This window comes from Hibiscus syriacus, unplaced genomic scaffold, assembly GCF_006381635.1.
Source record: "Hibiscus syriacus cultivar Baekdansim isolate YM2019G1 unplaced genomic scaffold, ASM638163v2 tig00110320_pilon, whole genome shotgun sequence".
NCBI lineage: Eukaryota > Viridiplantae > Streptophyta > Magnoliopsida > Malvales > Malvaceae > Hibiscus > Hibiscus syriacus.
In genome coordinates, this window is record NW_024062679.1 from 323801 (window position 1) to 345213 (window position 21413).

Consider the following 21413-nt stretch of genomic DNA (forward strand, 5'->3'; position numbering starts at 1 on the left):
ACCATTGATACAATAAATTAGCCACTTAAGACTAAATAAGAAAAATGTTAAAAACCTAACTAAATAAACCCAAACAAAAAATATATATAAACATATCTGATTGCATCGAAAAACGAACTATAAATTAAAGCGGATTAAGCTATTGAAAGATCACTGACAAACCATAAATCATAATCGAGCGACATGAGAAAACTATCCACGAACATAAATCGTGTATCCAAATCTAATCAAAGGGTCAAAAGCAAGGAAGATCAACATGATAACAAATAAGAGTCATGTTGATTAATCGTGACAATATCAAATCCAACCTTAAAAAAATAATAAACAAAAATAACAATCAAATGACCGAAAACATACTGAAAAACATAGAAAAATGAGTCATAAAGATAGAGTTATTAAAAATTAAAAACAAGAAAAAAATAAAGATACGATATAATAAAATAAAATAAAAGAATATCGACGATCAGAGACCAACACTAAAGTTAATGTCACTACCGATTATATTGATGAAGAAAAAAACAAACACCGGAATAAGAAAAAGAAAAAAACTAAGGTTTTATTGGAAAAAATAATATTTGATTCAGGTAATATACATATAATATATCTAAATCATAAGAATTAAATATAGTTAAATTAAAAAAGAATATAATTTATACATAATACGAGTACTAATGATAGTATTTGAATTAACAAATATTAATTACTATTCAATCATAATTAATTTTTTAAAATTTAAAAACTATAAAATAATATAAATATCAAATTAAAATATAAAAACTAAATCTAATTTGTTTTAGTGATAAGCAAATAAAATTATTTGATATTAATAGTGTGTACATTTTAGTTTATAATTTTCCATAAACAAAAAGAAGATAACAATGATTGTGGATGCTCGTTCCACAGTATCCCCACTTTCCCACTCTCTCTATTTATAGAATCTCTCTGGATCACTCCACTCAAAAACTCATAAACGTATACATTTTCCGTCGCCACTGAACTAAGCCATGTTGAAGCCTCAAGCTTGCCAGTTCGACTCCATCAAAACGATACTGCCATTAAAGAATCCTTTGCTCCATGGCTCTGCTCGTCCATTTTACGTACGCCGGCCTTCGTTCAATAGAGCTCGTAATAAGGGTAAACTGGTGTTTTTCACCAGAAATATTAAAGCGGTCACCATTGGAACTGAGAAGCTCGTCGGTGTCAACGCTACCGTCACAGTGAAACAAACCGTTAGTTCCATGACAAACCTAGGGCTAAACCGAGGGCTTGATGACATACAAGACTTGCTCGGTAGAACTCTTCTGTTGGAGCTTGTTAGTGCTGAGCTTGACCCAAGTATGTTTTTCTTTTCTTTCGCATATAGGAGAAAATAAAGACCTAATTATGTTCTTAGTCCCTTTACTCTTCATACCATTCAAATTTATTTCCTCAACTGTTTTGATTTAATAATTGGATCTGCAGGAACCGGAGGGGAGAAGGAGACGGTTAAAGGTTATGCCCGACAAGTGAGCAAAGAGAACGATGACGTGAAATACGAGGCCAAGTTTGAAGTTCCGGCAGGTTTTGGAGAAGTTGGTGCTGTTGTCGTTGAGAACGAGCATCACAAGGAGATGTATGTACAGGAAATCGTTCTAGATGGTTTCCATAACGGACCTATCAAAGTAAAATGTGCTTCCTGGGTTCATTCCAAGTTCGACAATCCTCACAAGAGAGTCTTCTTCACAAACAAGGTAAAATCTTAATTACATAGAAATTATTATAAAAGAGTATTATTTATATGAGAATTTGATATATTTGAAGGTGCATGCAGTCATATCTGCCATTGGAGACCCCAAGTGGATTGAAGAAGCTAAGAGAGGAGGAGCTGAAGGTATTGAGGGGTGATGGGCAAGGAGAGCGCAAATCGTTTGATAGGATATATGAGTATGATGTCTATAACGATTTAGGCAACCCTGATACTGATTTAAGCATGAAAAGGCCCATAATTGGTGGGAAACAGTTCCCTTATCCTAGACGCTGCAGAACCGGACGGCCCATGTGTAACACCGGTTAGATTTTTTCTTCTCTTCTTTTTTTCATTCTTTTATGTATTAATCTTACAAAAGAAAAAGAAACAAAAATACAAATTTCTTGCTTTTAATGTGGGTTGCAGATCCAGTTTCAGAGAAAAGGGCAAGCGTGCTGCCGTACATACCGAGGGACGAAGTATTTTCCGAGGTTAAGTTGCTAACGTTCTCAATAGATTATCTCTACTGTGTGTTACACAGCATGATGCCATCGCTAGAGCTTGCCATGGCCGACGCCAACCGTGGGTTTTCAAGCTTTTACGAAATCGATAAACTGTTCATTGAAGGGATAAACTTGCCTCTTGAAAAGGATAAAGGGTTTCTAAAATCAGTCATGCCTCGGCTCATCACGAGTACTATGACCGCCGCTAACAATGTTTTGCGCTTCGAACCTCCTCCGACGTTCCATAGTGAGAACTCAAAACCTGAACTCTCTTCCAGCACTATTGTATGACAAAAGTTGAAATAATGCTTATGTTCTCTTCTAATTACACTTGCATTATGTAATTTTATTTTATTTATTTAATTTTAGAGGACAAGCTGTTTTGGAATAGGGATGAAGAATTTGCTCGACAAACTCTGGCTGGTTGTAATCCATTTAGCATTCGGCTGGTCACGGTATGATATTGTAAATTAATGTGCAGTTATAAATATTCAATCTTTTCGATTAGTTAGTTCGATTACTAGACTAGCCGAAACAAAATTGGATTAAATTTGCGATTTGTCACTGTGTTTTATCTGAAATAATATCACAGGAATGGCCATTGAAAAGCAAGCTTGACCCAGAAATTTACGGTCCCTCGGAATCTGCCATTACCAAAGAACTGATCGAGCGACAAATCAAAGGTTATATGACAGTTGATGAGGTAAACCAGCCTTCAAAGCTTAAACCAATATATTTTCCACTGTTTTTTATTGCAAACTAAGATGATCTTAAGAAGGGGGAAAAAAACTCGTTTGGGTTTTTATTTATGCAGGCAATAGAGCAAAAGAAGCTATTTGTCCTAGACTACCACGACTGGTTCTTGCCATACGTAGAGAAAGCAAGGGACGTTGAAGGCAAACCACTGTATGCATCTCGCACCCTGTTCTTCTTAAATCCAGATGAAACATTGAGGCCTCTAGCCATCGAACTAACACGACCGCCGATGGACGGCAAGCCGCTCTGGAAGTCGGTGTACACACCATCTTGGAATCCCACCGATGTCTGGCTCTGGAGGCTTGCCAAAGTTCATGTTTTGGCTCATGATTCTTTCCATCACCACATTATAAGCCACTGGTATTTGCCAAATTAATTACATGGCTATAATAACTTTTAATCGACTGTGAAAATATTGTTTGAAGTTTGTCCTTGTCCTTTGTAGGTTGAGAAGTCACTGTTGCACTGAGCCTTACATACTTGCCGCAAATAGGCAACTGAGTGAAATGCACCCAATCTATAGATTGCTGCACCCACATTTTCGGTATACGATGGAGACTAACGCTCTAGGTCGACAATTCCTTATCAACGCTGGTGGGATTATGGAGAGTAATTTTAATGCAAGCAAGTACTGTGTGGAGCTCAGCTCTTTGGCTTATGGTCAGCAATGGCGATTTGACCATCAGGGTCTTCCTGCAGATTTAATTAGCAGGTACTATAGTTTGAAGAAGTCGGATGTAAATTGCCATTGTAACCCTTGTCAAAAATTAACAACTTGGTTCCTATGATTGTGGTTGTAATTGGTAGGGGAATGGCAGTTGAAGATCCCAATGCACCTCATGGTATAAGGCTGGCAATCAAAGACTACCCATTTGCCAACGATGGTCTCATCCTCTGGGATGCGCTTAAACACTGGATATCTGAATATGTCAACCATTATTATTCAAAAGCCAGTTTCATAGAGTCTGATGAAGAGCTCCAAGCATGGTGGAAGGAAATCCGAACAGTGGGTCACTCGGACAAGAAAGACGAACTGTGGTGGCCTGATCTCAGAACCCCACAAGACCTTATTGAGATCCTCACAACGATGGTTTGGGTTTGTACTGGTCACCATGCTTCAGTCAACTTCGGACAATATGCATACTCTGGTTACGTCCCAAATAGACCCACCATCGCGAGAACCAAAATGCCGGACGAAGATCCTTCGGAGGAACAATGGAAACACTTCTTGGAAACCCCTGAAGCTGTGCTCCTTGAATGTCTCCCTTCAAAATTACAAGCTGCTAGTGTGATAACAGTTGTGAATGTGTTATCGAATCATTCTCCGGATGAAGAATACATTGGGGAAACCATTGAGCCATCGTGGGCAGAAAACCCTGATATAAAGGCGGCATTTGATAGGTTTCATGGAAGGCTGGTAGAGCTTGAAAGTGTTGTTGATCAAAGGAATGGTGACAAAAGCTTGAAGAATCGAAATGGAGCTGGGATTATACCGTACGAATATTTGAAGCCCTTCTCGAAGCCTGGGATAACAGGGAAAGGAGTTCCAAACAGTATCTCCATTTGAATCTGTTAATGCTCAAATCATTGTTCTTCATTTAAAAAATATAAATTAAAAGTATAAATACAATCATAAATCTAAATTATGGAGCTTACGTGTTGAAGGTTATATTTTTATTTATTTATTTTAATTTTTCATTTTAAAATTCTCATAAGAGACATCTCAAGTAAACAGAGACCTTGGTTCTCCTAAAATAGTAAAAACATGTTTCCATTCTTTAAAAAAAAATATAAAAATAATATAATAATGTAACAACCCGAATATTTACAAAATAATATTTAATTGAAATTGGAGGTTAATTGTGAAAATTGGTAAATTGTTGGTGACTAAATCAAAATTTATGAGAGTTTATAGGTCATTTTAGAAGTGAAGGAAATCCAAGGACCAAGCCTTGAATTTACCCTAAAACTGTCGGCAGCTTTGATTATAAGCGTACATTTGGTTCTGATTTTCAGAACCAAAATGCTCCCAATTTTCCTTTCCCATACGCAGTTTCCAACTCCGATTCCGACGCCGTCCAAATTCCGATCATCGTTTTAAACCCACCGTTGTGTTCATCATCGAGCGAGGAACAAACCCTTCAAATTAATTGAAGCGAAACGCAGCCAAACGTCGGGAATTTCCAGTCAAAGTAGCGACGGTTTTGTTAGCTCTATCGCCGAGGAAATCTTAAATTCACCTCTGATCGTTGCTCCGTTTACGACACCTCCCGCACCATCGTGTTCCTTGTGCCGTTCCGAGTTCACCGGTGTCAACCTTGTCCGTAGTAGACGGCGGCGCGTGAGGAGGTGGTGCAGTCAAAGATTCGGCCGAGTTGAAATACGAGCTCTCCGCCGTTCAAAAATTTGAACCGATCGTTGTAAGTATCTCGAAATCGCTCAAAATAATTTTTAGAAATTTTTCCGGGAATTTTACGACACCGTGGCACTGTTCACGCGCCGCACGCGCCGCCGCAGGGAGAGTGAGCTGCTGGAAAACCGGTTTGACCAGTTTTGAACCGGTTTGACCGGTTCGAACCGGTTTGACCGGTCTGAACCGGTTTGACCGGTCTGACCCGACCCGACTGTTGACCCGACTCGACCGTTGACCGTTGACCGTTGACTTTCTTTGACCAAAACTTAAAATGGCTTTGACCGAGCATTAAACGACCGTTAATCTTTTCCGAGTATACCTATCCTGATAGTTTTCGACGTGCCGAATCCGTTTCCGTGGTCCGTTTTGTCAAATTCGAATCCGAAGGTCTCCAAATCTATGGTCAAAGTGGTTGACTTTGACTTTGACCAAGAATTTGAATTTTCGAAAAGTCATACTTTATGTTTTTCGACGCCCTGATTCCGATTCCGCAATCCGTTTGGCCAAATTCAGACTCAAAATACCTCAAATTGATAGTCAAACCCGAAAAATGCGTATATACTTAAGAAGTTTAGCTTTGAACAATTAAATAGGATTTGAGACTGATAAATATTATTGTTTGAAGGTACAAGAGACTCTCCGGATCGTTCGACAGCTCGACCCAGCTCTTCTAGATCAGTTAAACCACGTGTGCCAGTATTCACCCGTTCGAAAACTGTAGCAGAGCGTGGTGAAACCAGCAATCAGTAGATTTGTTATTTGAATCTATTGTCGAGGTGTGTTCTCTACTTATTATTGAACTGTTTTATTGGTTTTAATATGTGGTACACCGAATTCATTGGTTATTGTTTTATGGATGCACCAATTTAATGTGACAATTTATGGAATATGGCTGCTATCTAATTTTTGTTTTGAAATAGTATATGATTACCATGTTTTTGGATTTATGGAATTTATGTCACGGTGCAATTGAATTTTTGGAATTGAATTACGATGGAATAGCTCTGATCAAGCTAACTGGGCCTAATGTGACTCTTGAGGGCCCCAAGATGTTTCATTAGGTCGGCTTTCCTTTGCTGTGTGCTTAGGGTAAGCTATATGGACTTATTGACTTGGGCTTAAGGATACAAGCTTCAGAGCATATCCTTAAGTCGGCTTTCTTTTTGCTATGTGCATAAAGTAAGCTATATGGAAAATAATTTTGGGAACTACTGATGGTGTACCAGAAAAGGGTTTAAACTATGATTTTCAAAAAGTTAAACTCTTTTACGAATTTGTGAGATTACTGGACTATGATTTGTACCTATTGTGATTTTATGGAAATGTTGGGACACACTGAGCCTAGCTCACCTTTTGAAAATGTTTTCCCCCTTTCAGATACTGTTGGGTAGATACCTTGGTTCGAGCACTTGGAGGATCAACATATCTCTTGAAGTAAATCAGATTGTAATGTTTTTATCTGGCAAGTTGACTTTATTTTGGTGACATAGACCTTATTTTAAAATATCGGATTTTATAATGATAACACTTTTGCTACTACTGCTCGGTTTATTGTGATTTTGAATTTGAAGACATGTTTTAAATTAAATTATTATTTATTTGTACTATATTTACGAGTTGGATTTTGACAGTATAAATTGTTTATAATTTCATGTTATTTATAATGTGATTTTATATTGATGGAATAACGGTTGCGAAAAATGTCTTTAATAATTATAATGTGATCCACTAGACTTAGTCGAAACGCATAGGCCGGGTCTAGAGGGTTACAAATAATATCTCACCTGTCAAAAATGTATAACTCATTTCATACGTCGAGTACAAAATTAGCAGACTGAGTCTTGGATTATTATAAGAAGAAAAGTATGTTAATGTTGTCTTTAGACAAAAATACAAAAAACATGTTAGACTTGTAGGTGGATTTGGCTACATCAACGTTGTCTATATCCAGGTACTGATTTTGACGTCTCTATTGCATTGTTTTTGACTCTTCTAATGATTTTTTACTTGTATATTCAATGTATCCAGATACTGATAGGATCTATTCATACAGATGCCTAGAGGTTGGTAATCTGATAGTATCCATTCCGACTGATACCTAGAGCTTGGTATGAATTCATATAACATTTTTTTAATTCAAAAATATTATAACAAGTTGCAGAATTATCTCTTGTATCAAACCAACGAAGAAGTTTAATATTAGGATTATCTCTTGTATAATCAAATCTTAATACTGTTGATAATATCATATTAATCACCGACTCACGTAATATTATTAAATTAATTTTTTTTTATACAAGCAAGTAGCTGGGGATATAATTGTTGATAATGGAATCCCGTACAAGTAATGACGCAACGAAGGATACCGTGAAGCGTAATAAGATTTGTGTGTGGTTCTATTCTATGATGCGTAGTGTAGTTGAAAGTCAAAGATGGAATGTTTGGTTGCGATGCCGTCGCCTCGAAGCAATGCGTCACGTCGAAGCTGAGCTCGGTGCTAAATGATCAAAGTTTGCCGAGGCTGATCGACAGGCCAAGAACTTAACTTCAATGTAGGGCCCAAGTTGTGGGCATGCAAACAGGGAAACTCGACACAAATGACCTCGATTAGTTGATTTCAAACAAAGCTGACCTGGTGCAAATGTGGATCAGGTTACCGTTTACCGAAACAAATGTGGATAGGCGCTCCGTTGATTTTGGGTCATACGAGCCCAAATGAGCGGCAAAATGAGGAAGTTGTACATGCCACACTGACGCAGGTCACCGACAAGGGTTCGAGTAGAGGAGATAGAATCAAAATACATGGGAATATTACCAAAGAAGGAGGCTCTCAGCCAAATCTTCTTTCCCAGGGTGGTCGTATCGTTGATTTGTCAACAATTAAGTGAAATTTTTATACTATTATTTTCTTTTTGTCGGCAATTTATACCGACCAATTAGCATTTTTATATGGATTTAGAACTAAAAACGACATCAAATAAAAATATTTTTCAACAATTTATATTAATATTGAAGTTTTGGTCGATTTTGAAAGGATCAAAACACCTTTTGATAATTTAGGAGCAAAAACATAAAATGTAGTATTAATATTAAATAAACCATATACAAAATCTAACGTCATTCTATTTAATCTATCTCTAGTATTAGAGAAACAATCTATTATAAATATAGAGATTACACGAGTAAAAATGCATACAATAGTACAATATCATATATCTCTAAACCTCAATATATATAAAATCTATTTTGATAACTGATAACTTTCTCAACAACGGACACCTAAAAGTTACGGAGATCACATAAAAATTATATCTTTCTTAAAAAAATTCTACTCTCATAATTCTATAATTTAAGACCTATTCTATAGTTATACAAAAACAAACTTTGTTAATATCAAATTAAATTTAATTACAAATTGATCTTCAATTAATATAATTACAATGAAATTTTAATTCTTAAATAGAATTTTAGTAAATATATAACAACTTTTTAAATACTGAATTAAAATTTAACTGAGAAGTTCAAACATTAGAAAAAACTAAAATAACAAAAAACAACCACTAGCAAATAATTATTCACCTAACCATTTAAAATTTTATTTTATTAAAGACTACTGTTATCTTTTGAAAGAAAAAAAAATATTTTTTTGTAGAATTATATCTGTACTACAATTACTCAATTATCTGAATTTTAGGCCTTTAAGGGTAATCAATCACAATTTCCTTATGGGGTTTTTAGCATGAAATTAAGATGAATTATGGATCATAAACGTGTTTTTTTCCTTCCTCTTTTTCATATTTAGATTTGCTAGCAGTTTTGCAGATAATTTTTAAATAATATACTTGATTTCATTAATAATTTTTTTTGAAAAAACAAAAGGATAATATATTTGATAATTATATAATTAAAAAAAATTAATAGCAAAGCTCTATTCATAAAATTAAGTTTAGAAATATAACTAAATATAAATGTTAATAGATGAGATATATATTTGGGATAGACGCCGAAAACTGAGAAGGCAGGCAGGCAGCAAAAACCCTAGTAGTTAGGTATCACGTATCTTGGTGTTAAAGTAGATTTATTCGACCGACAATCGTTTGGTTTAGTGGAATGAGGCACTAGACCTCTTAAGCAAGGTAAGAGGTTCAAATCCCGGGGTTTGTGAATGGAGCAAATTGAGTTGGGAGGATCATCTTTACCTTTGCAGTATCCGATCCGGATTAGTTGATCAATAGATCAGATACCGATAGTTATACACAAAAAAAATAGGTTTATTTGAAGCAGCAATATGCGTAGTTTACAGTGGAGGAAACTGGGTGGCATCTTCTGGTGAAATTGAGTGTTATAAAGTTCAACTGGGTGGCATCTTCTGGTTAAATTGAGCGTTATAAAGTTCGCTTGGTTGCAAAGGGGTATAGTCAACAGGAGGGTATTGATTATATGGAGACCTTTTCTCCTATTGTAAAAATGGTTACAATAAAATTTGTTTTGCTTATTGCTTCTAATTTTCAATGGCCTATGACGGCGTTTCTAAGCGCTATTAAAAACTATCTTAGTGCTAGTAATAGCGTCACAACAACGCTAAATCAAATGTTGTTGTAGTTCATGGTGTTTGTGAATATAAACGCCGCAAAAGATTGTGTTATTAGTGACGTTTAGGGGGGAAATGCCGCTAATAGTCGTGATATATAGCATCGTTCGACTTTTTTTACTACAAACATTTCTATTAACTTTTCATATAGCGGTGTTATCTTTAAACACGCCGTAAATGTGTACTATATTGATGACGTTTAATTCTTTATACACTGTAAATCAATGTGACTTGTAGTGCATTTATTTTTAACAAATGCCGATAAGGTTAACTGATTTGGCAAATATCATTTTTGGTTTTATACTACTCAAATTTAATATCAACATTATCTAATAACAACAAACTTGAAATTTAATTACTATACTAATTAAGTTGAAATACTTAACATAAATAAATCAAAGCAAATAACAACAAACATTAAAGTGAAATGTAATATAATTTAACATTATTCACTAGAATAAACAATACATGAACCTAAGAAATCCACTGAGATGGTGAATTATGCGCTTGGTTCTGTTGTATCATCTTCTTCATATCTTGAAGTTGATTTTGTAAATCTTTATATTTGTCCTAATATGTTGCTTTTCTCTCTGCTTTCTTCGCTTCTGTTTTGCCTTTTATTTGTGTAATAAACTATTAACTTTTGACTGTGAAGCCTAACTATGTGATTACATGTTCTGAGACGAGCTGGATTCAAAATATTTGATTGAGGTAGCAAATGATCCTTGCACGAACCTGGTCATATCTTTCAGAACCCAAAAACCATAACAATAATTTGATTTTCGATCTAATCCTCATTAACAGAACCATGAGTTGATATCGTAGCTTCATACTCCGCCCTTTTATCCCCAATTTCTCCTAATAATCAATTACAAAGTTAGAATGAATTCAAATATTTAAAATAAAAATATTATGTTATAGATATAAGTATAACATAATTCAGATTTTATGTCCAATAACTATACCATAATTTCTGTAGTTTAAAAGAGTCATAGGAGAGTCATCTTTTATTGTATGTGTTATGTCGAAGAATTTTATTTTCCAACTCTACTATCAGACGTATTTTCCTACAATATAAAATATAAACAATTTTTGTTATTGTGTCCTATCAACTTAAAATCAATATGTGGATATTCAATAATTTAAAAATAATACATCATCATCAATTATACGAACAAAGCTTTTCGACCTAATTGTATGAGTGAACTTCTATTGTTTTCTGCTAGCAATTCCAACGTGCTCATGGTCCTATAATTATAAATTTGCATGACTTATAAATTTAATATGATAATGATAATATTTTTTTTAAAGTGCATTATACCTCTTATTTCTTTGAATTTCAAAACTTGATTGTATCTTCCCATAGATATCTAAGCATTCTAGGAGGAACATTTCGTAGCTTCTCTTTAAATTCTTGAAATATTTATTTTTCAATGAACTCTCGTGGTCTCTCCATTTCTTTCCTATCGCTTGCTTCAAATAATTGTTTAAGACAATTGAAGAAAATTTCTCCTAGAAATAACATAAATGTTCAAAGTAAACATAAATTATTATTGAATTATAATGAATTATCTATTACAATATGACTCAAAATTGATCGGTAAAAGTTAGCATAGTGTGCAACCATTCCAAAGTAATCGGATATAATTTCTTCAACGTCGTGCACTCTCTAGTCTTGCACTTTCGACCATTTTCAACTATATAAGAAATAATTCAGTGTAAGTTTTCAAAATCAACTCAATAAAAAAAAGTTAGTCACTATTTAAATAGTGTCGAACATTAACTTCAATTTCTACATTTTTTTCAGTTGTATCTGGAATTTTCAAAGATCCAAAACCAATCAATTCCTCATTATTAGTTTCTTCCTCCGCTTGAGGAGCCGAAACAATCCACAAATCACTTAATTTCTTCTTAAACATAATATATGCAATAAATAAATAACAATTTTAGAAGACTCAGATTCCGAAACACTAATTTATTCATTTTATATGCAGAAAACTAGAAGGCTTAGGTAGTATCATGGTCCTGCTTTCCGGTTACCAAAAAAGTATATAGAATATTCCATGGCCAACAAAGAACAACGCTAACTTCTAACCAACACACAAATTATATCAGATTTGTGACTGCCTAACAAACCCCTACAAAATCGAATTTGCATGTGGACCCTAACTTACAGTGTCCATTCTGCAAGTAGACTGAACAAGGCTGCACACCCTATTTACAAGAAAGAATCAAATTTCATGTTTAAACTAATCAATTCTAACATATTATAATATATAATATTCAATATATTTTAATTTTCTTCTTGTTTAAACAGATGAATCCATGGCTATATATATGGATAACAACATGTGTAGTTTCATGCAGCAAACGGATACATTTAAGGATTTTATTCGCAAACATTTCAAAGCAGAATCATAATCCAGTTTTAACTATGAAAAAAGTGAGTCAAGTTCCAATGGGTTTTTATGAAGCAAAGTTAGGATTCTTCTTGGGGTTTTCATTAACGTGGATGCCATGAGTAGAGACAAAGTAAGAGTTTGTTTCAAGGATGCAGAATCGAATCTCAATGTCGAGATTGGCGAGAGTCTTGAGACTAAAAGAGTATTTGAATTTTGAGGCTTAAGGAGTGACTGGTAGTGCGACTGTCGCTACAATAAATTTGATATTTAGTGGCGTTTACTAGACAAATGCAGCTGACATTGTACATCTCGTAGATAGTGTGTCGACTGCAAAAGTCACTATATGGATTAAAGCAGGATTCTCGATAATGAAATTTGAAGTTGACTGAGACCTTGAAACTTGCTAGTTGTAGTCAAAGTAAGTTTGAGATAGCATTGTGATTTTATTAGTTTACGTAGATGATCCCCTTATAACAGGAAAGGATGATTAAATGATTAAAGGTTTGAAAAAGTCTTGAATAAAAATTTCAAAATGAAGGATTTGGGTGATTTGAAATATTACTTAGGCATCGAAGTTTTAAGATCAAAAGAAATCTTGATTTTGAATCAACGAAAATATATTTAGAACTTATTGGTAACACATGTTTGGGTGATGCCAAGCGTGTTTTGACATCCTTGGAACATAATGTGAAGCTGACCACAATTATCGTATGATAAAAGTCTTGAAAAACAAGACAAGGATATGGAGATTGATGACAAGACAATTTTCAACAGTTAATTGAGAGATTAATATATTTAACGCATACGAGGTCGGATATAACTTTTGTTGTACATTATCTCATTCAATTTATGCAGAATTCTAAGCAATCATGTATGGAGGTTGCTTTGTGTGCGGTGAGGTATGCAGATTGGGCATCTTCCCCTATGACAAGTAAATCGATCACATTATTTTGCATTAAAATTGGAGGGGCTCTGGTTTCTTGGAAGTCAAAGAAACAAAGGACGTTAGCTAGATCTACGGCAGAGACAAAACATAGGAGTATGGCAGCCACGGTAGCAGACTTCGTTTGGTTGAAGGGATTGCTTTGCACGGTTAGGTGTGGATAAGGGAAAACCAGTTAAGCTACATTGTAATAACAAATTAGCGAACTTTAAATCCTGTGTATCATGAACGCACGAAACACATCGAAATTGATTATCATTTTGTGAGAGAGAAGATACAAGAGGAATTGATTCAAGCAGAGCATGTGACTTCAGCTGAACAATTAACGAACATCATGACAAAAGCACTCGATTCTCTGCAATATATAATTATTCAATATATAATATTACATACATGATTGGCACCGAAATTTGACAGCCATCAAATGTCAGATATGTATGGTTGCAGAAAGAATTACTGCACCGACGATGAGGATAAGGTGAGTGGTCGTCTATTAAAATGCAACAATTAAACTTACTATATAGATAAATAAATCAACAAAACGATGATGTCGATGGATTGTGGTTCCACATTTCACTGTTCAATTCCCCACGTGCCTGAATATCACCAGTTTCCCATTCTATCTATTTATAGAATCACCGGAAACACATAAACATACAGTTTCCGTCGCCCCCCTAAGCCATGTTAAAGCCTCAAGCTTGCCCGTTCAACTCCATCAAAACAATACTGCCATTAAAGAATCCATTCTTACATGGCTCTGCTGCTCTTCCATTTAACCCACGCCGGCCTTCGTTCAATAGAGCTCGTAATAATGGTAAACTGGTGTTTTTCACCAGAAACATTAAAGCGATCAACACCGGAACTGAGAAGGCCGTAGGTGTCAAGGCTACCGTCACAGTAAAACAAACCGTTAGATCCATGGCAAACCTTGGGCTAAGCCGAGGGCTTGATGACATACAGGACTTGCTCGGTAGAACTCTGCTGTTGGAGCTTGTTAGTGCTGAGCTTGACCCAAGTATGTTTTTATGTTTCTTTCGCAAATAGGGGACAAATAAGGATCTAACTATGTTTTAGTCCCTGTACTCTTCACACATTTTAAATTGTTTTTCTCAACTGTTTTGATTTAATAATCGAATATCTAAGATCCAATCGATGACCTAATAAGAGGAATTTCGTTAAATTAAAGTACAAGGTATTTAAAAAAAATATTAATATGATAACATTAACGTTGTGTGGAAGTCATATGAGAAAAAATGTATGACTTTCACTAGATAAATTTATGATCCCATTTTCAGAATTTAAAACCTTAAAATTTGGCATTCATTTTTTATTAATAAAAATATTTTTAAATTGTTAGCAATTTCATTTTATTAATTATACTGAAAGATTAGAGGGTTATATTCTTCTATTAAAATGTAGATATTAAATTTCAAATGTATCAAAAGTGTATGGACTGAGATCATAATTAGACAGAAAATGAAAAACACATGATTAACAAGAATATTTGGATTTGTAGTTACAGGAAGGGAGAAGAAGACAATTAAAGGTTATGCCGGACAGGTGAGCAAGGAGAGCGATGACGTGAAATACGAGGCCAAATTTGAAGTTCCAGCAGGTTTTGGAGAAGTTGGTGCTGTTATCGTTGAGAACGAGCATCACAGGGAGGTGTATCTGCAGGAAATCGTCCTAGATGATTTCCATAATGCACCTGTCAACGTAAAATGTGCTTCCTGGGTTCATTCCAAGTTCGATAATCCTCAAAAGAGAGTTTTCTTCACAAACAAGGTCAAATCTTAATTACACAGAAAATATATTACACTGTATATACTACAAACACAAGATTTTGATATATAATTTGAAGATGCATGCAGTCATACTTGCCATGGGAGACCCCAAGTGGATTGAAGAAGCTAAGAGAGGAGGAGCTGAAGGTATTGAGGGGTGATGGGCAAGGAGAGCGCAAATTGTTTGATAGGGTTTATGATTATGATGTATACAACGATCTTGGTGACCCGGATAATGATTTAAGCAAGAAAAGACCTGTACTTGGTGGGGAACAGTTTCCTTATCCTAGACGTTGCAGAACGGGACGGCCCATGTGTGACACCGGTTAGATTTTTTCTTCTTTTTTAATTCTTTTCTGGTCAATATCAATCTTAAGAAAGACCCAAATAAATTAAAAGCAATATATGTTAATGTTATATGGTACTGCAGATCCATTTTCGGAGAAAAGAACCAGCGTGTTACCGTATGTACCGAGAGACGAAGTATTTTCCGACGTAAAGCTGCTCACATTTTCCACTAATTATCTATACTGTTTGTTACATGGAATAATTCCGTCGCTAGAGGGCGCCATAGACGATGCCAACCGCGGGTTTTCCAGCTTAACCGATATCGAGCTACTGTTCAACGAAGGGATAAACTTGCCTCCTCAAGAGAATAAAGGGTTCTTAAAATCAGTCATGCCTCGGCTCATCAAGACTATTACCGACGCCGATGATGTTTTACGCTTCGAACCCCCTCCAACGGTCCATAGTGAGAACTCGATCTCTCGATATTTTATGACAATTTGAAATCACAGTTTCAATATCTTTTTGTAATTACATTTACGATAATGTGATATTATTTATCTTTAGAGGACAAGCTGTTTTGGTATAGAGACGAGGAATTTGCTCGACAAACTCTGGCTGGGTGTAATCCATTTGGCATTCAGCTCGTCGCGGTAGGATACTGTAAGTTTTAATAAAATGTGAAATGGATATAATATTTTGCATGAAATCTCACAGGAATGGCCATTGAGAAGCAAACTTGACCCACAAATGTATGGTCCCTCGGAGTCCGCCATTACCGAAGAATTGATCGAGAAACAAATCAAAGGTTATATGACAATTGATGAGGTAAACCAGCTTTCGAAGCTTAAACAATGAAATTTTCCTTTGTTTTGATAGGAAGCTAAGACGATCATCATAAGAGTAAAAACCAAATAATTTGTTTGGGTTTTGATTTATGCAGGCAATAAAACAAAAGAAACTATTTCTCCTTGATTACCATGACTGGTTCTTGCCATACGTTAAGAAAGTGAGAGACGTTGAAGGCACAACACTATACGGATCTCGCACAGTGTTCTTCTTAAATCCAGATGACACATTAAGGCCTCTAGCCATCGAGCTAACCCGACCGCCAATGGATGGCAAGCCGGTGTGGAAATCGGTGTACACACCATCTTGGAACTCCACCGATGTCTGGCTATGGAGGCTTGCCAAGGCTCATGTTTTGGCTCATGACTCTTACCATCACCAGCTTGTCAGCCACTGGTATTATATCAATTGCACTACTATAATATTTTTTTTTTGTTTAACCACGGTATTCGATTAATACGAATTTATTGTTAGACTAATATTAGTAATCAGGTCAATTACATTACTGGTTGTACTGTGAAAGTATTTGTTGCCATTGGCTCTTGTAGGTTGAGAACTCACTGTTGCACTGAGCCTTACATACTAGCGGCCAATAGGCAGCTAAGTGAGATGCACCCGGTCTATAGATTGCTGCACCCACATTTTCGGTACACGATGGAGACTAATTCTCTAGGTCGACAGTTCCTTATCAATGCTGATGGCATTATTGAGAGCTCATTCACTCCAAGAAAGTACGCTTTGGAGCTCAACTCTTTAGCTTATGGTCAGCAATGGCGATTTGACCATCAGGGCCTTCCTGCAGATTTGATTAACAGGTATTAATTAATTTGTTCAGTACTTCAGTTGACCACTAGATTTTTTGCAAAGGTTTATATAATTTTCTTAGTAATTGGTAGAGGAATTGCTGTTGAAGATCCCAGTGCTCCTCATGGCCTAAGGCTAGCAATCAAAGACTACCCATTTGCCAATGATGGTCTAATCCTCTGGGATGCTATTAAACAATGGATATCTGAATATGTCAACCATTATTACCCAAAATCCAGTTTCATAGAGTCCGATGAAGAGCTCCAGGCATGGTGGAAAGAGATTCGAACAGTCGGTCACTTCGACAAGAAAGACGAACTGGGATGGCCTGATCTCAGAACCCCACAAGATCTCATTGAGATCCTCACAACTATGGTTTGGGTTTGCTCCGGTCACCATGCCTCCGTCAACTTCGGACAATACGCATACGCCGGTTACTTCCCCAACAGGCCAACTATTGCGAGAAGGAAAATGCCGAACGAAGACCCTTCGGAGGAAGAATGGAGATTCTTCTTGGAAAATCCTGAAGCCGTGCTTCTTGAATGCTTCCCTTCGCAAATACAAGCGGCGAAAGTGATGGCTGTTTGGGATGTGTTATCGAGTCATTCTCCGGACGAAGAGTATATTGGGGCAACCATTGAGCCATCGTGGGCTGAAAGCCCTGCTATAAAAGCAGCTTTTGAGAGGTTCAATGGCAAGTTGAAGGAGCTTGAAAGGATTGTTGATCAGAGGAACGATGACAGAAACTTAAAGAATCGATTTGGAGCTGGGATTGTGCCTTACGAGTTTTTGAAACCATTCTCGGAACCTGGGGTCACAGGAAAAGGAGTTCCAAATAGCATCTCCATTTGAAGCTGTTATCAACTCTTTTGTTCATGTGTGCTATTAATAAATTGAAAACGTTTGGTCTATTTCATCTTCTTTTAAGCTGAACAAATTTAAATATAACCAGATTAATAATTAATTTTCATTTTACTCCACAATATAATTGATGATTTTATCATTAAAGTAAAACCATAACTCTACTGGTTTAAAACTTATTAAATTTATTTAGAAAAATCAATATTATAGTACGAACCAACTTACCTGAATAGTTAAAGGAATCGTTGTTATTCCTAAAGGTCTTTAGTTCTAGCACTAATGACTGCAAGTATAATTGTATGTTAATTGTCAAACAATTGAGAGGATATTTAAAACATATATTATTTTGTAATCACTTTAATTTAATAAAAAAACAGTATTATAAAAATTATATCTCAATTCTCAACTTATATCTCTTGCTATAGCCGTATCTCATACGTTAAAACTTGATCTTAAATTATTAATTTTTAATAAATTTAAAGTAAATACATGATAACATATGTTCAACTATTTGAGAATAAACGTTTATATTCTTACACGTTGTGCTCGAACCCGAGACTTAAAAAGAATAATAAATATCTTAACAATTAAAATCCTTAAATTATTTATCTTCTCAAAAATATGTTTTCTTTTCTTTTTCAAACACTTTTTAAAAGCATCAATGGCACAGAGAGCCTTATCTTTATATTACTTTTCCTTTTATCAATTTAACTTCTCAATTTCCATTTTGCTTGCATCGTTAGCCTTTTGATTCTTTTCTTTAAAAAATATATTATGTGATCTAATTACATTTCGTTAAAAAATATTTAAAATCCTCAAAAGTTCTGAAAAATGGTTAAAATATTTTACTATGCATTCAAATCCGCACATAACCTATCTACTTGCGAAGCTCTATGTAGTGCGTGGATTGTTTTTTTTAAGGTTTAATGACATTTTCTCCTCAAACTTCGTAGAATAATATTTTAACCCTTAAGTTTTCTGCGTCTATTTTAACCCTCAAATTTTTATGTATTTTATCAAATTTAATTGATTGACAGAAAATAATATATTTGTAATATTGTTTATATATTTTGTACAAATTTTCATATTTTTATTTTAAATTAATCAGAATTATTCATTATATTATTATTTTAAAATTATAGTACTGAATTAAACTATACAAGAATAATATTACTAATTTTTAAGATTAAAATGATCAATTAAGAGAATAAGAACTAAATATACATGGCAAAACTTCTTAGATAACGTATTGAAAAAAATTGTCCATGTAAATGACAAGTAAAAAATATATTTTTTAACTATAATGTTTGTTACGATACATATTGAAAAAACGTTTAGATCATTCAACAAATTTCAAAAGACATTTGGATCATTTTGAAATATACATATATTGCAGGACGTCTTTCTCATGTTGCATGTAATCCGAATGTCAGGTCTTGCAGGAATTACGAGAATCGAAAATCGTATAATCTATAAATTATCGGCCGGTTCAGGCATCTTTCATATATCTTCCAGTGACCAAGACACTTCTAGACTAGTACTGTAACAAACACTGTAATTAGTAAAATAAGTTTTTTTTATCTTTTATATGGACATTTTTTCATTATCTAAGAAAATTTTCTCTTATAGTGCATATTAAAAATGTAATAATAAAATATAATTTAATAATTATAATTTCTGTAATGATGGAAATTTTAAAAGTAAACTAAATTAGTATCAAAAGATTGTAAACTCTCAATCTCTCATGTCACAACTCACACATAATGCAAAATCTGATATCCAAATTTCGTCCAAAAATCATTAATGGATGGCCCCATATGCTTTAATAATGAAGAAACAAGAAATTGATTGTGGCCCTTCCTTTCAATTTCCACAATCAATTTCCTACGTGACAGAAAGTGAACACCGCTGGATATTGTAGGGTTTCCGCATAGAAACAAATTGTCTCAGTGATGGTTCCTCTAATTAATCATGGAAGAGAGATAAAGCATATCACGTGTAGGTTTACGATACCAATCAATAAATGAAATATGAAATCGTCAATGGAAGGTACGGAGGAAGGTTTACATAAAAGATTTTTTTTGGGGGGAGTGGAAATCGTTGGAGTGTAATTAATAGAGTCGTATCATATATTTTTGAAAAACAAAAACTTAAAATGAACTCATATATTTAAATACTCAATATATAGAAAAACTTAAATGATATAAATATTATAAAATTTGAGTGCATATTACAATTACAATACGTAACCAAATTATGAAAAGTTTCATTCTTGTTTGTGTATATTTTATAATTGTAAGATTTTCACATAATAGGCCTATAAAATTAACTTATGCATTAATTATGTTATTTAAAATAATAACATTAAGCATGAATCAAGCGGCTTCGGCGGTCAAACAATTGTTGTTATTTTTTAGACTTTAAGCATCATGAATATCCGATATTTGAGCAATCAATGTCAAATAATTTAAAGTTATTTTCATACATATATTATTTTGTATTTACTCCATATTAATAAAAACATACCAAAATTAAAAGAAAATCATTTGATATAGTTCTGATATATTGTATTTTATATTGTTAATACCATTGATGTATCTTTACAAATATAATGTACTCATTTTGCAAATTGTTTCATATATAAATATTGTTTCAAATATATAATTTTATATGTCTTGTCAAGTGCAAATGTTAGCGATATAAAATGAATAGTTATGTGATGTGATGTGATGCCCCAAAAAAAACCAACCACGTGTGATTTAGTTGAGCAGTATTAATAGATATACCACCAAATCATGAGTCAACTATGGAGGTACTGACGATGACAGAAGATAGGTTCACGTTTTAAATAAATTGTCGCACTCAGTGTTGTTCCATCGAATACATTATTGATGGGACATCAATTATTGAAAAGGAAAAACAAATATTTTATGAGTATTATTTTTATCGACGGTAGTGACGATAAGCTGACGAAGGATATTGCCTTTAGATAAGGGTAAGGGCATAAGGGTATACTATTATTATTATATTTCGAAGCAGAAATATTTTTTCAAAGTGATTATATATATATTAATAGTAAATAATTTTTAAATGAGAATAAAATAAATAAATAATAAAATAATTTACCAATAAACAGTTGGTCTAGTGAGATGAGGCACTAGGTCCCTTAAATTTTCGGGAATTCGAATTCTGACGTTTGTGAATGGAAAAAAATAGGTTAAGAATGTTGCCTTCGCCTCTATAATATCTAATATAGATTAATCTGTCAATACATTAAATATCAGTGATTAATAAAAAAATAAAACAATTTGATTTTTAGAGTGAATATGTATTTACTGTCATAATACTGTGGATCTGTCGTTACATGTCAATCCGGTTGTCATCTTCAATATTATTTTGATAATTTATTGTGGTATTTGATAGCAACCATAAACCTCCATGCATGCATTTTGACTGTGTAAAAGAAAAAAATCCCGATAGATATTGCATTTATTAT

General features: G+C 34.2%; 1 protein-coding gene across 2 annotated transcripts; it reads left to right on the top strand.

The window, feature by feature from the left end:
* Positions 1–915: 915 nt before the first annotated feature.
* LOC120117514 (linoleate 13S-lipoxygenase 2-1, chloroplastic-like) lies at positions 916–17967 on the top strand. 2 transcript variants are annotated; one of them, XM_039137787.1, is made up of 9 exons: positions 916–1335; positions 1462–1730; positions 1811–2048; positions 2153–2476; positions 2599–2684; positions 2822–2932; positions 3044–3345; positions 3431–3697; positions 3793–4635. In XM_039137787.1, exons 1-9 carry the CDS (start codon positions 1005–1007, stop codon positions 4550–4552), a joined length of 2688 nt encoding a protein of 895 aa, XP_038993718.1. In that variant the 5' UTR covers positions 916–1004; the 3' UTR covers positions 4553–4635. The 2 variants fall into 2 exon arrangements, with proteins under 2 accessions (XP_038993718.1, XP_038993719.1); XM_039137788.1 differs by lacking the exons at positions 916–1335; positions 1462–1730; positions 1811–2048; ... (4 more) ...; positions 3431–3697; positions 3793–4635 and adding exons at positions 14006–14349; positions 14851–15119; positions 15206–15443; ... (4 more) ...; positions 16801–17067; positions 17149–17967.
* Positions 17968–21413: the final 3446 nt, after the last annotated feature.